The following is an 18,124-nucleotide window of genomic DNA, read 5'->3' on the forward strand; positions in this document are numbered from 1 at the left end:
CAAATCATAATCAAAAGGGGCGAGGTCGGGGCTATCAGGCGTGTGAACTAGAATTTCCCATCCACTATTTTCCAAATTGTTTTAAATTTGAACTGCAACATGAGGCCGAGCGTTGTCTTGATGGAATACTATCGACTCTTGTCTGGTCGCATAATCTTAACGTTTTTTGGCCATAGCTCGATTTAAACGGATCAATTATTGCATGTAGTAGTGTTTATTGATCGTTTGACCCTGACAGCTGGTAGTAGCTCATAGTGGATCACGTCCTTTTAATCCCACCAAATACAGTTCATTAAATCAAGTAAATCCAGTTGAGATTTCAACCAGCGTACGAATATGAGTTTGAGTCAGTTTTCATACATTGGTACATACATTCGCCATTCTTGAAGAAATAAAAACCAATATTCTGGAAACAGATAGCAAACCTTTTAACTCTCATAACTTTAACTTTTTCTAAATAGAATGTTCAAAAACATGTTTTCGACTTTCAAACGAAGCGAAAAGAGATCTACATGGTGGAGTACGATTACGAGTTTGAGTCACTGTATTTGATTGAAAGCCTGTCGATTCCGATTTGACAAAGTTTTAGCGAATGAAAATACAAAATAAAATAAAAACAAACAAACTATATAAATTAATTGAAACATTTCGACAAGTTAATAGAGGTGAATGAACTGCAAAGTTTGAAGCTTCTCAAAAACGTACAAGGTAGAAACGACAAGTATTACCCCACCATTGGATGTTTCGGATTAAATAATGCCTCTTAAAATTGACTTTAAATCGATCATTCAACATCATACCCCTTTGTTATTATCTAAATATTGATATCAAACGGTTCCGCTTAAAATATGTGCTTTTACTGTACGTAGATTGTATATTTTTAGTAACATTATAAATGTAAGGCATACGAGAGAATTAACATAGATGCGTACACCAAGTGTACGGTTGGTGTAAAAAACCATAAGTGTGATCATAAATCTAGTACAGCATTAACTGATATTCATCTGAGGAACTATATACAACAATATACACACGCACGCTGGAGAGTTATTAGTTTCATTCATTGCATTCATTACTTTTATTCTAAACAATTACCGTGGAGCACCTCTTATTGTTTGATTTTCTTTATTTGTTTATTGGATAAAACTAATGTCAACTATCATTTCCCAAACGTACACGCTCGAGCAAGTCGGTTCTTCTCTCATCGCAATGGCCGGAGTATATTAACGATAATTTATAGTAGTTGGGTTCTATAGGTAGTTCGCTAATTACTGTTATCTCTATTGTCTTCAAATTGGAAGGATCGACACAACGAACATAGTTTCGCTCCAAGTATCAGTGAGTTTTGATGATGAATCTTCGCATAGGCGCGTAAACACGTCGTTCTGCTCTGCTTATCTACTCCTCGTAGCTCATTGTTATGCCTCCTTCCCCTTCGTGAAATTAGGACTTAATATGTTTGCCCATTTTTCCGCTACGGTGTCGGGGTTCTGAATATTGATAACCTTACAAACTAGGAATAAATACACGGGACTGGTTATTCATCAGCAGGCCTGCAACGGATCGTGAGGGGTGAGAGGAGAAGACAAGAAAACTTTAGATGAGTTACTAATTCCACCGTTTGTGTGGCGTAACCGACCGCAGCGGTTCGGTGGCGAAGCAACTACATTACGGTGCCGGTGGCGATGGTGAATTACTCACCTGCAATCTCAGCGAGTTCGTTTCGTAGCCGCCTTTACTCTGCATCTGGTTCTGGATCGCCGAGAGATGATTCGTTGTAAGCTCCACGTCGTTCGATCCGATATGGCCTGTAGATAAACGGGAGAGACGATGAGTCAACTATAAAATATAAGTATCGTTTTGTCTCAAATTCCGAACTCAAAATGGTACTGTTTCACAAAATTATTTTAATTCTTGGATACAATAGAATCTTTTTTTTTATTATCCAAAATATATATTTTTATTAAGGCTCATATGGCGTCAACCTGACGGGGCCGGGAGTTCAATATTTCGACAATGTTTGCCTTATAACTATGTTAGTAATATGTAACCGATTACTCGCGGTTGGCTCGAGGTTAGTATTACAAGTGTTTTCGTAATGGTGATGTTGCTGTCTTCAATGCTCTGTACCTGTGCCCGACACGGGATACTTCCTATTGGGATGCAGCTGACCATTAATCAGCAACGCCCCCCTAGTACCCCATATCTAGCGTGGTGCGTCTTCTCGACTCGAGGAATCCAGGATAGAATGGTCACTAGCCGGCGCAAACATCAGCTCGTGTAGAGTTGTCATGAACGGTACAACCTTTGGTTCTTGTTGAATGATAAGTGGACTGCACAACCTTTGGCCCGTGTATCTGTAAAGAGTGTGTGTATGTATTGCCGCGACTAAGTAAAAGTTTATAGATCGGATAGGAGGGATATGAAACATGGACACAACGAAGGAAACATCATTAAACGTTGACATCGGCGTTTCTGAGGAACAGGTATAGACGAAGCAGAAGATCAGGATCACGGCTACCTAAGATATCCCGGACGGGGATATCCGATTGTCTGCCTTTTGCTCTCAGTGCTCTAGAGAGCTGAGAGCGAGCAGCATGGAACCGGATACACGACCAGACAATATGCTCGATGTCGTGGTAGCCATCGCCACAATCACAAAGAGTGTTTGCTGCGAGCCCAATGCGATAGAGATGCGCGTTTAGGTTGTAGTGATTGGACATAAGCCGAGATATCACGCGAATGAAATCACGACCTACATTCAATCCCTTAAACCAAGCTTTCGTCGAAACCTTAGGGATTTTTTTTTCTTTATTATAGAGACCTTCAGCCGTAGGCTGGTTCATCTCTTACCTTAGGGATAATCGTGTGTAACCAGCGACCGAACTCATCTTCACTCCACATACGCTGCCAACTAATGAGTGTGTCCTGACGAGGGATGTGAGAAAATTCGTTATAAGCAATTTGCCTTTCAAAAAGTGTGCCTTCTGAAGCGCCCACCTTAGCTAGCGAGTCCGCTTTCTCATTCCCCGAAATCGAGCAATGAGCGGGAACCCATGCTAAGGTAATCTTGAATAATTTTTCGACCAAAACACTCAATAGATGTCTTAAAGGGTGTGTCACATCAAATTGCATCACGGAAAAAACGCTGTAGAAATTCGCCCAGTAAACCGATCCTTTTGAAAATTTTAGACAGTAAAATAAAAACTATTAAACAACTTTTGGCATTTTCTTTTTATTCATACTTCGAGCCCAAGCCCGTATGCTCGCACCTTCCTCTTTACCCCGTCCATAAGGTTCTATACAACGTCAGGTTGTTGTTTTTTGAACAGAAATCCATTTTCTCTTGAAGTCCGCCTCCGATTTGACAACTTTTGGGTTCTTCCGGAGGGCCTGCTTCATAATCGCCCAATATTTCTCTGTTGGGCGAAGCTCCGGCGCGTTGGGCGGGTTCATTTCCTTTGGCACGAAGGTGACCCCGTTGGCTTCGTACCACTCCAACACGTCCTTTGAATAGTGGCACGAAGCGAGATCCGGCCAGAAGATGGTCGGGCCCTCGTGCTGCTTCAATAGTGGTAGTAAGCGCTTCTGTAGGCACTCCTTAAGGTAAACCTGCCCGTTTACAGTGCCGGTCATCACGAAGGGGGCGCTCCGCTTTCCGCAAGAGCAGATCGCTTGCCACACTATGTACTTTTTGGCAAACTTGGATAGTTTCTGCTTACGAATCTCCTCGCTGAATTTGTCCTCTGCGGAGAAGAACAACAGGCCCGGCAGCTGACGAAAGTCCGCTTTGACGTAGGTTTCGTCGTCCATTACCAGGCAATGCGGCTTCGTCAGCATTTCGGTGTACAGCTTCCGGGCTCGCGTCTTCCCCACCATGTTTTGCCTTTCGTCGCGGTTAGGAGCCTTCTGAACCTTGTATGTACGCAGGCCCTCCCGCTGCTTGGTCCGCTGGACGAATGAACTTGACAAATTCAGCTTATTGGCGACATCCCGGACCGAACTTCTCGGATCACGTCTAAACTGCTTAACTACGCGCTTGTGATCTTTTTCACTGACGGAGCATCCATTTTTGCCGTTCTTCACCTTCCGGTCGATGGTGAGGTACTCGAAGTATCGTTTTAGTACTCTGCTGACCGTGGATTGGACGATTCCCATCATCTTACCGATGTCCCGATGTGACAACTCCGGATTCTCGAAATGAGTGCACAGGATTAATTCACGACGCTATTTTTCGTTCGACGACATTTTTTCCAAATTTACGAAAAATTGACAGTGAAGCATGGCCAACGTGATCTATACACTCTTATCTGATTATAAGCGAAAGCTGAAGATATAATTCCTAAAAATTAAATTTCTACAGCGTTTTTTCCGTGATGCAATTTGATGTGACACACCCTTTATTCTTGTTAGGAAATAAGATGAGTGTTTATCAACTTTCATTGAGCGGTTTGCCTCTATTGAGCTGAGACTGTCTGAAAAAAAAATAATGGTCGATGGGCAGTGTTTCAATGATCCCAAGAGCATAGTATATCGCACCCATTTCAGCGACATACACGGAACAATGATCTTTGAGTTTGAAAGAGGCACTGGAATTTTCATTGAAGATGCCGAAGCAAGTGGACCCGTTTATGCATGAACCGTCAGTAAAGAACATTTTATCAGATCTAACTTTCCCATATTGTGCCGAAAATATCGGCGGAATATAATCGGAGCATAGATGATCTGGGATTCCATGGATCTTTTGTCGCATGGACAGATCAAAATTGACAGAGGAATTGCAAAATTATGGGAAGCAAACTTGGTTGGAGATGCCCGGTGAAGGGTGCGCTTCATGGGTAAGGTACTCATGGTATAAAGACATAAAACTTGACTGAGGAGTCAGTTGGAGTAGATTTTCGAAGTTATCAAACACCAATGGATTCATGATCTTGCAACGGATGAGAAATCTGTAGGATAATTCTGTGAACCGAAGAGTAAGCGGGGGTACTCCTGCCAAGACTTCGAGACTCATCGTATGTGTCGAATGCAAACACCCCATGGCTATACGCAAGCAACGATATTGTATTCTCTCCAGCTTGAGAATATGAATCTTGGCAGCTGATCGGAAGCAAAAACTGCCATATTCTAACACTGATAATATCGTTGTTTTGTGCAATTGAATGAGGTTTCCTGGATGGGCGCCCCACCATGTTCCGGTTATTGTTTGGAGAAAATTGATTCTTTGCTGGCATTTCTGTTTCAAATACGCAGTGTGTATTCCCCAGGTACATTTAGAGTCAAAATATACTCCAAGGTATTTGAAAAACCCGAGTGCCTGATCGCTTTACCGGATAGGTGAAGCTGGAATTGGGCGGGTTCGTGCTTCCTAGAAAAAACGACCATTTCGGTTTTCTCCGTAGAGAATTCGATACCCAGCTTTAGAGCCCACGTGAACAGGTTGTTCAGGGTATCTTGCAAGGGTTTTTGCAGAACGGCGGGATTAGTACCCGTGATGGAAATAACTCCATCGTCTGCAAGTTGTCTCAGTGTGCAGTTTCTAGTTAGACAATCATCCATATCATTCACGTAAAAACTATACAAGAGGGGGCTTAGGCAGGAACCTTGTGGTAGGCCCATAAAATTGTATCGAGAAGATTTCAAGCTGCCATGATTGAAAAACATGTGCTTTTCTGACAGTAAATTGTACAGGAAATTATTCAGAATTGGCGAAAGTCCACGATTATGAAGTTTCTCTGAGAGAATTTCCATGGAAACTGAATCAAATGATATATTTAATATCGAGAAAAACGGAAGCCATTTGTTCTTTGCGAGCAAATGGGATTTGGATTTCAGAAGATAGCAGCGCGAGACAATCGTTCGTCCCTTTACCTCGGCGGAAGCCAAACTGCGTATTTGACAGCAAATTGTTCGTTTCAACCCACTTGTCCAAACGAAGTAGAATCATTTTCTCTAACAATTTACGAATACAGGATAACATTGCAGTCGGCCTATACGAATTGTGATCGCAAGCCAGCTTGTTGGGTTTTCGTATGGTTATCACTCTCACTTGTCTCCAGTCATGTGGGACTATATTCAGCTCCAGAAACTTGTTGAACAAGTTCAGCAAACGCTGTTTTGCCAAGTCGGGAAGATTCTTCAACAAGTTGAATTTAATCTTGTCCGACCCCGGAGCTGAATTGTTACATGAGAGGAGGGCAATTGAGAATTCTACCATCGAAAAATTCTCATAATCGCCTTGGAGCGGAATGTCGCGTACGACGTTTTGTGCAGGAACGGAATCGGGACAAACCTTTCTTGCAAATTTGAAAATCCAACGGTCAGAGTATTCCTCACTTTCATTTGTATGGTTCCAGCCACGCATTCTCCTAGCCGTATTCCAAAGAGTGCTCATAGCTGTCTCCCTTGACAAACCATTGACGAACTTCCGCCAATATCCACGCTTTTTTGCTTTAATCAGACCTTTTATTTTGGCTTCTAGAGCTTGGTTCTTTCGAAACCATTCCACTAATCCAGTTTCCCTGAATTTTTTGAAAGCGGATGATTTTTCAAGGTAGACCTTTGAACACTCCTTGTCCCACCAAAGCGATGGAGGACGACGTCGGAAAGTGGTAGCAGGAACACGTTTCTTTTGAGCTTGAAGTGCGCTTTCGTAAATCAAACTCGATATAAAGTTATACTCTACGAGTGGAGGAAGTTCATGCATTGAAACAAGTGCTTCAGATATTATTTCTGCAAATTTTCTCCAGTCAATATTTTTCGTGAGGTCATACGCAATATCGACTGACTCACGAGAACCTGATTCACTGGCGATCGATAAAATTATTGGCAGGTAATCACTACCGTAGGGATCTTGGATTACTTTCCACGTGCAATCCAGGGATAACGAAGAAGAGCAAAGTGATATGTCTAGCATACTTGCCCGTACAGGAGGGCAAGTTCCCTAGTTGCTTCCCCTGTATTTAAAACTGTCATGTTGAAGTTGTCGCACAGATCATAAATCAACGTGGCACGGCTGTCATGGTAGTGTGACCCCCATGATGTTCCATGTGAGTTGAGCAATGCGTCGATGATATCAAAAAACTGATGGCGGCCGACCATGGTTCTTGGAGGAATATATATCAAGGCAATGCAGAAGTCTTTGCCATTGATTTGTATCTGGCAAGCGACAACTTCAATGCCTGTCATCGATGGGAGAGTGACTCTATAGAAGGAGTGACTTTTTATGATCCCCAATAGTACGCCACCAAACGAGTCATTTCGATCGAGGCGAATAATGTTGAAATCGTGGAAATTCAGCTCGTCGGCTGAAGGAAGCCATGTTTCACAGAGGCAAAATACATCACAGTTAGAACTATGAACTAAAAATTTAAATTGATATAGTTTAGGGATGATGCTTCTGCAATTCCACTGTATTACAGTGGTCAAATCCTTGACCTCTTGCACTGAATCAGGCATCGAGGGAAATGAACGCTGCTAAAAATCCACATTTTTCTTTCAAAAATGTTCTCACATTCGGAAGCAAACATAATACTATGCTTTTAAGAGGGTCATTTATATTTAAAGCATTTAAAATGTTGTCAGAAAGCGCAAGCAAACCAGATTGTGGCTGTTGCCTCGACCGCGAATATGGAACAGACGGGGTGGGTGCTGCTCCGAGAAGTGCTGAGGACCCCTGGTGCGTAGAAGAACCGCTTAAACCAGGAGGTACTTGCTTCGGTCTATTCTCAGCACGTTCAATTCGAGTTTTCATTCCAACTTGGGAAGTTTCGGTCGTCTTTCTGGTGAGTGATGGAAAAGAAGTAATTTTTCTTTTCCTGAAGGCACCCTGCGATGTACCGGAACTTCCTGCATTGGGAGCGTCAGCAATAGGTTCGTCGTTCTGCAGAATGGAGTAGGGATTGTCCTGAGTCGTTGGAACGGAACTCTTAAGCATTTCTGCATAAGTCCGCTTGGAATGTTCCTTTAAGGAACGCTTGATTTTTTCCCCTCGTTGTTTGTACACCGGGCATTGAATAATATCATGAGGAGTCCCGCCGCAATGAAGACACTTGTGCTCTTTCGCGCAAGCATTCTCATCATGGCTCTCTCCACAATCTGCGCAACGTTTTTTATTACAGCAATTGTTACAGTTGCATACATTTGTTGCATTTCATTACCCGGGGTACGGGGAACAACCCAACAGGTAAACGAAGTGCACCTATTGCAACGTAGTTTGGAAGAGCGGAACCCTCAAAAGTCACACGAAAAGAGTTTGTCCGATTGGGAACCCTTTTGTCATTTTTTTGTGACACAGATTTCAGTCGATCGCATGCTAGAATCTTCAGTTTTTAGTGAAGAGTTCTTGAAGCGACCGACACCATCGATAATCTCTTTTCGAGTCAAATCCTTTTCGGTTATTACGCCGTCTATTTCGACGTTGCAACAGGGCACGTATACGCGATACTCAATCGCAAAGAGGTCGCAGCGCGTGATTTCGTTCGCTTGGGTCCTGCTTGAGACGACAACTCGTAGTTTGTCTGGCCCCATCCGTGTAATCTCGGTAACTTCGGAAAACTTCTGAGTAAGTTCCTTCGAGATACGAATGACATTGAGAGGTTTAGATTTTCGTCTAAAGTATACAATTAATGGGCATTTGGAGCCTTCAGGGTATTCTTTTGGACGAAAATCCTGTTTTTCGTCAATGTCCTCATCTTCGGAACTTACAACTTCATATACAGAAGTTTCTTCCTCAATTTCTGCTTAATCTTCCTGCTCTTCAGGAGGAGGATCGGTAACGGAAATGGCGTCGATGGGGGATCCTTCCCGCCCTCAGCCATATCAAAAAAATCGGTCAACTGTTCGATATGAACAGAATATAATGATAATCAAAATAAATAAAAAAGTGAAAAAAAAATTTTTTTTTATAAGGTTATGATGCGAATATTAAATTCAATTTATCTTGTCTACAATAAAATTGTGAATTCCAAACACCATTTCAGTCACTGATTGAAATTCCAAAAAGCAAAAATGCAAATTAGATATTCCTCTCTCGTTTAAAAAAATCATAAGTTTTGACCTACTGAACCAATTTAGATGATCGGCATATCAAATTAAAGCTAATTAGCTATTTTTTTTTTGGAAAAAATATCACATTTGCAAAAAAACAAGAAGTGGGTTATATATGTGATATAACCGCAAGGTATACGTACTACTACCTCTGTAATGGTAATCATTTGTTTGAGGGATAGATCACTCTAACATTTTATCTTTTGTATAAAATGATTATCAAATCATATAAATCTTATAATCATATCACTTCATTCGGTCGCCCAAGGATCATTAACATTCAAAATCTTGCACTCCAAGTGTCACGCTCTCGTTTTCGAAGCTTTGAACTTACACCCCGGTACAGAAATGAAAGACGTAGTCCTACGTCAACATTTTGATTTTGTTTTCGTAATTATTGATTGTATTAGTTTTTTTATGATTTACATGGTTCCGGGACCTATTATAAAGAGCGCTATATGTTTTATACTTTTTCTTGAAAGCTGAGTTTTTTACAAAGGATACAAAAAATTAGAGATGTGATTTTTTATCAGTTTTGCGTTATGATTTTCCAAAGTTAAAATGCTTTAGTTTCTGTAGCTTATTGGACCGAAAATAGGATCATGGTAAATCCAATTTTCCTGCGGGTGTAATATTTTTTCGAAGGATACCAACTAATTGGATATTTTTGATCATCTGAATCGGTCCAGTAGCTCAAAAGTTATGAATTTTTGGATAAAGTTATCTGTGGGAAAAAGGGGGAAAATTATTGATTTTTATTATGGCTTTTCGAAGCTCCTGAAATGGAAATGGGCACCCTCATGAAAAATTAAAAAGTACGGTCTAATATTTTGCGATAAGGAACAAAACTACCACTTCTCACGAAATCCTGAGAACCACTACATCGGTTTGGCATGGAATGGGTGTATATTTTTGTTTTTTTTTAAATATAAAAGATGGATTTAATTTTTGATTCATTCCCTTAAAATCAGAAAACACCTTTCTCACAAAAAAAAATTATATGTATCTGGAATCTTTCTGGAGATGATAGAGGACCATATTTGGTGAAAAAGAATATCCTTCTACGCATACGGTCGAATTTCAACAATGATAGATTTATAGAAATTTTTTGTTTCGGGCTCCGTTTGCCTGAAATTGGCTCTCTTTAAAAAATACGCTGCGTAGATCGGTTCTGTTGCTTCCGTTTGAAAGATGAGAAAATGTTATGCTTTATAATTATATTTTTTACTAGCTAACCCAGCAAACGTTATTCTGCCATATATTTTTTTTTCTAGTGAATAATTTGGTTGTTAAATGATAAATAACTAATGTATTTTAAGTGTGTTTAAATGTTTTACCGATCTATAAAATTAATCGAGTGTGATCGGTAGAATAGAAAAAATGAAATTGTTTGAACCAAATTATGTTTGTGCTGCCGGAAATGACGGTGCGGATTGTCATTGGACGGCCAAATTTATAACTGCTGGATCCCGTTCATGAATTGAGAAACTAAAGATACACCAGAAAACGTCATTGGAGCTGATGTTCCGAACAATATGGTAGCGCATTATTTCGTCGTTGTCATTCAATCGAAGAGTATTCACACTGGTATTCTGAATTTGGAACACAGCTTTTCACAGCTGAAACACATTACTTCCCAGCCATAAGCAGTATTTCTTCGTTGATATATTGGAAATCCGCCCACGTTTGTGACCGTATAGTTGATGAATTCTTTAGGAAAACTTTTGTACATTTTCTATAAACATTTCAAATCCTCGCATGGGCCATGAGCCATGTTTGTGGTAATAATATCAAATTGTCACCCATATTCCGGAAACCGATGGATTGAAATTCGATCGAAATCGACAATTTTATTCTTAGTCCATCCGACTCATATTCAAGAGTGCTATGTAAATTTGGCATCTCTGCCTCGACACAATACAAACGTCAAAATAATACAACCGTATTTGTAGAGCAAATTTATTCTCATTCATCAGATTGGCATACACGAAAGCAACTTCAAATTGTTGGGCCTTGAACGAAAATTATTACTCGAGTTATTTGAATATCTGGAATTCATATTCCTGATTGTAATTTAAACATTTTTCTATGAATTTCTGCCAAAACTTTATACATAATATAAAATCGTTATCAGACACAATTTAGATTTTCTCCACTTTCAGAGAACGTGTTACTCTGTTACATAGAACACATATTTGATATCGTAGAGTTATTTCACCCGCAAATCCGTTTCCATTTTTGCTTGAATTTTCACCAGGAATTGTTTATACCGATATTGCAGAGAAATTCAGATAGATAGAAGTTGGGCGTCAAAGAACAAATTGTAGAGCGGTTAGAGAGCTTTAATTTAATTGATAGAAACAATCATGTTTAATATGAATTTTTAGGACAACATAACCAAATAACACATTAAAAATTACTATCTTTTAAGTTTTTCACATCCAAAATGTTATTGAAATTCACTAATTTAGATGTTCCACTACTGTATCTTGTACTAAATTTTCTCATCTTGCAAATAGAAGCAACGGAATCGTCTTCCGTAGCGTAGTTTTTAATGTAGAGACAGTTGGAGGCAACAACCGAAACAAAAACAAAGTTCTATAACTCTGTCATTGTTGTAATTCTAACATATACGTAAAAGGATTTTTTTCATCAAATATGATCGTCTATCACATCTTGAGAGATTCTGGATAAATTTATTTCTTTTTTTAATGTGAGAAAGGTGTTTTCTGACTTTAAGGGGAATAATCAAAAATTAAATTCTACTTTTATATTTAAAAAACGAAAAATAAAAAACCAATTTTGACTCGAATATATACAAGATTCGATTATATACAGTGAAAAGCAATCCGAGATTGTATATAATCGATTCCGCCCTGTTACTTCAGGAAGCCGGTTTAGTTGAAAACCTGGCCAAAACATCAATTTTACTCTCGTTGGTTTGCGCCTGTGACCTATGAGAGTGCAATAAAAGAGCTTATAAACACTTGTTTACAAATGGTGTTAGGTCTTTTTACAGCCAAGCTCTCTATACAGCCATTTCATGCCATACCGATATAGTGGTTCTCAGATTATCGTCAAAAGTGCTAATTTTATTCTTTATCGTAAAACATTAGACCCATATTTTTTTATTTTTTTATTAGGGTGCCCATTTCCATTCCAGGGTGGTCCGAAAAATCAACTTTTTCCTCTTTTTTACAAACTATACCGATTCAGATGATCGATATATCAAATTAAAATTATAAAAAAAAGGAAAAAAAAATATTTTTCGAACCATCGGTTAACTTTGAAAAACCATAACTCAAAAACGAAAAAAAACGCATCCTTATAAAAAAAATTAAAAAATACGGGTCTAATGTTTTGCGATAAAGAGCAAAATTACCACTTTTGACGAAAATGTGAGAACCTCTATATCGGTTTGGCATGGAATAGCTGTATAGCGACATTCTTTATAGCGATAAATCTCTCTATAACGGCATGTCCAAAGGTCCCTTCAAAATCGCATAGAAATTCTTTTCATTATTGCGACATTTCTCTATAACGACCATTCCCTGTAGCGACACATCACCGCTTATACATATCATTCTCTATTGCGATAAGTTTCAATACCACTCCATTCACAGTGCTATAATAATTAGATGAATTGAACCTAGTATATGATTATGAACGAAAATATTCTATGTTATATTTTGTGAACATTAATCATCTGTTCGCGCGTAACTAATATGAATTTTCGAATACAGACAGAGAATGGATTTTGGAACTGGATGAAAGAACGGTGACTGAAGGAAGACGTATCATTTTGTTTATTGATAATTGTCCTAGCCATCCAAATATCCAACAAAAATTGAGAAATTGTAGACTGCACTATGTTCCTCCAAACCTCTGTGCTCCAACCACTTGGAATAGTTAAGGTGAAGGTGGAAGCTAGCCACAAATGGCTGCCACAATGGCGCTCATTTCTTTCATCTCTCTCCCTCATCCCTCGCCCGAAAATCAATAATTTTGCGAAACAGTGTGAAGAAAATGATCGTTTTCGCACACTTCCCATCAAGTAATATCAACCAAATTCTAATCGATTACTCACAAGATGTTAAATTTTCATCTGCTGTCGCACTGTATAGTGAAAAACGTCGGAAAACTCGAGCAAGTGCTCTGAAAGTTAAATTTTCATTTTTCAATCTTCGGCAATGGTTTTGTTTGTATTGGTGAAAGCATCGTTATTTTTTCGACACTGATGCCAGACAACATCATCGAAACAGTTATAAAAACCACTCAATAAAATGTTATTCCTGAGTCATAGCGTTTCATGTCATGAAAATCAATAGAATAAAATTGTGTTGATATCAATACAATTATTATTTTTACGTTCAATGGGTCTATAATGTGAGTTTTAGCAACTTTAACATTGGGTAAGAAAATTGTATTGCAGAGCTCGGAACACTGCCACGGCTGCCTATGCTTTCAAAAACAGTAAACGGAAAAGTATTACGTTCAATCAAAATGCCTCGGCCAACGAAGAGAAGGGTTAAGGCTCTCCAACGTGAATATGTGAAAACAATACGATTAACGGAGGAAAATATTTAGATATTATCAACATCGAGTTACTATGCGGAAGAACTTGTTAATACCAAAAGAGCTCCAGTTCGCATGTGTTATAAATTTGCTCATGTTACGCTCGCGTATAATCAGAATTTTAATTCTTATGCAAATGCACCTTCTATATATATTTATATTTGCAATTGTTCATCGGAACATATCGTTCATACATTTTACTTTAGTATTGAATAATTTTTTTTTTTCAAATGTATTCAGACTCGTGTCAATGAAGCGCCACACAGTCTGATAAGTGAATTGATCTATTTACGTGTGCTTTGCTCTTCTCTCACAAACACTATTATCCCATTTTTACTCGTGGGTTTACCTATACTACTACAATGGCTAGCTTCCACCTTCACCTTAAAGCATTGAAAGTACACTACTGCAACAAATTAGAAAAGATGAATCGTTAAATGTCAACCTTTACAGTGTATTTGTATTCTAGCTGATGCGTGGCAAAATCATAACAAACAATCCACTATTGTTAATAGCTTCGTCAAAGCTTGCCTTGTGACATTTTGATATGCATCAATTAACACTTTCTTCGTCTCGTCATATGGGTGACACTTTTCTCGTTCAAATTGAATAGGATTTTGAAAAGGAATTTGATAGAATAGGCACCTAAGTGTAACTATAGGATATGTAGAAAACTAATAAAATTATAGCCATATCATAATAATGTTTATACTATACTTTTTATTAAATTATAGTGCGGATGGTTTGTACTGCAGCTTTTTGCGAAACCCATATAATATGACTTGGGCATGTGTTATTGTTGTCAATTTATCTTCAAACTAAATAAAATATTGTTAGATCGTGTAAAAGTTGTGTACAAACTAGGTTTAATCTTCATTTAATAATTTATCCGCAAGATGGGTTCCGTCGCTTTGGGCGACGAACGTGTTAAAACAGCATTAATAATGACCCATCAGAGAAAAATGTATTCCGGTCGAACTTTGAAACGCTCGCTGATCAAGATTCAAGATCAAGATCATACAAATGAAACACAAATTTCTGCATTACTAGAGAATTAATCAAGCAAACGAAACCAAATTTGGCATTTGGAGGTTTTAGGGTGCAATAAATGAGTCTGTGGTAGTTAGATACTCCTTTCCCCTCTCTTAGGGGGGGCTGCCATACAAATGAAACACAAATTTCTGCATAACTCGAAAACTAATCAAGCAAATGGAGTCAAATTTGACATGCGAAAATTTTAGGCGGCACGAAACGTTTCTATGGTGAATAGACACTCCTCTCCCCTCTCTAAGGGGAGAAGAGGGGAGGGGTCCCTCTTTATTCTATCACGTTTTCGAATTTCATAGTAAAAGGTAAATTCAACGGGGTCGATTAGAAGATCAATCAATGAACAGTTCTGCGATTGGACTCATGAACTTGCGCTTAGCAAGAAAACGTGAATGTTTGAAGGTATTGATAAGAAAAAAAAAAATTTGGGCGGGAACGAAGTTTGCCGGGTCAGCTAGAATATATATATAAATGGATTTCTGTCTGTCTGTCTGATTCTTACGGACTCTGAACCGATCAACATGAAAATTGGTATGTAGGGGTTTTTGGGGCCGGGGAAGGTTTTCGTGATAGTTTGAGACCCCTCCCCCCTCTCTTAGGAGGGGCTGCCATACAAATGAAACACAAATTTCTACATTACTCGAGAATTAATCACGCAAATGGCACCAAGTTAGACATAAGGAGGTTTTAGGGTGCAATAAATGTTATTACGGAGGTTAGACACTCCTTTCCCCTCTCTAAAGAGGAGGGTGAGAGGGTGCTGAACAACTCGAGAACTAATCAAACAAATGGAATCAAACTTAGTATATAGAGGTTCTAGGGATCGATAAACGTTTCTATGGTGGTTCGACACTTCTCCTCCCTCTCTAAGGGGGGGCTCCCATACAAATGAAACACAAATTTCTGTATAGCTCGGAAACTAATCAAGCAAATGGAGCCGAATTTGACATGTGAAGGTTCTAGGGGGCACGAAACGTTTTTCTGGTAAATAGATACTCCTCCCCTCTCTCTGAGGGTTTTGGTAGAAGAACTAGGAATTTTATAGTAAATTAAACGGGGTCGATTAGAAAATCAATCAATGAACAGTTCTGCGATTGAACCCATGAACTTGCGCTTAGTAAGAAAACGTGAATGTTTGAAGGTATTGATAACAAAAAACAATTTTTTTGCGAGACGAAATTTGCCGGGTCAGCTAGCGACATAATAAGAACAGGGCAAGAGCAATCGTCTATAGATAACATTGATGTTGAAACTCATTCAGTGCCTGACGAAGTAGTTGACAATGGAACTATAAGCCCACGCTCTCAAAACCAGCTAGAGGATGCTCTCCTAACTATTTATGCTGGTTCATTAACTAAAACTAATGAACCAAAGGGCAACTTTTCAAAAAAAATGGATTTAAAGGACAACTGAGCTGAATTTTGTATCTATTGATCCATGTTTTGTTGTTTTTGTTTCAACATAATTGAATTTAATAGTTTCGCGTGAACTTGAGTGGTTCTCTTTTTATAACGACATCCGAATTCTCTATAGCAAAAGTTCTTTATAGTAACGATTATCTATAACGACGGTCCCTTGCGATGTCGCTATATTGAACTTTTGCCACTTACGACTATCCTTGTATCCCGATTTGTAAACTATTGCTGTATTTGCCGGAAAAAGTATGTTCAAACATCTGCTGTTCGGAATTTGAATCATGCATCGGAACTTAATTCACATTCCGAACACTACTAAAATACTTATTTTAATGAAGATTTCTGCATAAAAGATCATATGTTCATCCATTTATACTAAATTTTTACCTTTTCTAACACCTAACACGAAAACAGCAAACAAAATAGCTACAAAAACTGAAAATGAACGATGCTCATTTTTTACGGAATTTGCTAATGCAAACATTTTATCTCTGGTTTTGACAGTCACTTTTTGCAAATGCTTATAATTATATATTATAGGTTGTATCGATACCTGTAAATGATGTTGGAATGAAGTCTATACCCCAAAGAAGGTTTTCATTATTCAATTATTTATAACATTAAAAGTTCAGTAAATTTACATTTCAAAATCGCTAAAGGTCACTTCTATTCTCACTCCCGTGATTCTTCCGAAATGAAAGTGAAGTGACGAAACACCCAAAAGTGTTGAAAGTCACTATAATACACAAAGAAAAAAAACATTTTAAAATTAAGTGTTCGGAATTTGAGACAAAACTGTATCAACTGAATGGACCAAACGAAAAATAGCAAAAACAAAAATTTTTGTGCGAAGGTCACTCTTTTGATCACGCTTATACTTCGTCGTTGAATCATTTTCTTATTAGAATGTTCACTATTTCCTGTCACCATCTGGAAATGTTAATCACTTCAACTAAAACAATCCGAGAATCGAATTTGCTATATCACAATATATCATCTTCGTTCCGCCGGAAGTCATCGAGCAAACTCACCTGTGTGCACAAAGTTGGTGGGATTTCCGATCATCGATCGGTCTATCCGCAGCCGCTGGTGATGCCGGCGTCGCCTCGGGCTCTGCGGCTGCTGGAAGCAACAAGAAAACCACTGCAGCCAAATATCGCCAGTGCTGGCCATTTTACTGCTTTGCAGTTTCTTCTCCACTATGGACCGGTCTTGAGATGCCTGTTGCTGTTGTAATAAGGAAATCGTCGTCGCAAATTGACGACGACGACGAAAGATTGAGGGAAGGTACGCGTTGATGTGATTTTCACACGGAAGATGTTTCGGATTGGTGCCCTTCTCTTTACGACAGTGGAGGTTCCGAGTGATATTTCAAAATCTGTAAAAAATAGAAAGAGAGAACGGGGTTGAGCAAATTGAAAGTTCATAGATCTTGTTCACGTTATATGGAGAATGTTTCCGGCCAAAGTGCGCCGAGGTCAGTAGATGATCTTTTCAAGTTCACTCACAAAAGTAGTTCAAATACACTTAATATAGAAAAACGACAAATGGGAAACGATTCCCGCGGTGGAGATGTTTACTCCGTACATAGAAGATAAGGCAATGATCTCTCCTTTGCTTTCAGGGTTAAACATTAACATTTTCCAACATGATTTTACTGCTGCACCACGATTATGTTTGCTGTTGGGACAAACAAAGACCCGAAGTCGGGCTCGAAAGAAACCTCTTTGCCTGGTAATGTTGTGCTAGACATCGTGGCTCGCACCAATGTCTTAATAGCATTGCAGTTTAACCGCAAAGTGGTTTGCTCTGTTCTCGAAGTAACTAAATTGATCATCGACTAATCAGAATGGAATACTTTAGATTGCATAAAATAAAGGTTAAAATAAAGTACACACAATCAAATCAATGGCAGCAGAAAACCTAAGGTTGTTACATATTCGCTGTGGCTGAACCATTTTGTAAAAAAATGCTACGCTCTGGTTGCTGCTCATCAATATGAGCCACCCAACACCTACGCTAATGTGAACCATTTTCCG

The 18,124-nt window shown here is 38.8% G+C and overlaps 1 protein-coding gene across 3 annotated transcripts in view; it reads right to left on the reverse strand.

Annotated features, from left to right (window-relative positions):
• Window positions 1-769: 769 nt before the first annotated feature.
• The window catches only part of LOC129778803 (CDC42 small effector protein homolog), a 103,678-nt gene continuing 86,323 nt past the window's right edge, over window positions 770-18,124 (reverse strand). For all 3 annotated transcript variants that reach the window (XM_055785912.1, XM_055785911.1, XM_055785913.1), the window contains 3 exons: window positions 17,117-17,463; window positions 1,702-1,808; window positions 770-1,553 (listed from right to left, as the gene is read on the reverse strand). In XM_055785912.1, coding sequence (XP_055641887.1) covers window positions 1,545-1,553; window positions 1,702-1,808; window positions 17,117-17,258 — 258 coding nt within the window. In that variant the 5' untranslated portion in view covers window positions 17,259-17,463 and the 3' untranslated portion in view covers window positions 770-1,544. The remainder of the gene's footprint in view (window positions 1,554-1,701; window positions 1,809-17,116; window positions 17,464-18,124) is intronic.

The sequence above is a fragment of the Toxorhynchites rutilus genome, chromosome 3 (assembly GCF_029784135.1).
Source record: "Toxorhynchites rutilus septentrionalis strain SRP chromosome 3, ASM2978413v1, whole genome shotgun sequence".
NCBI classification, from domain to species: Eukaryota; Metazoa; Arthropoda; class Insecta; order Diptera; family Culicidae; genus Toxorhynchites; species Toxorhynchites rutilus.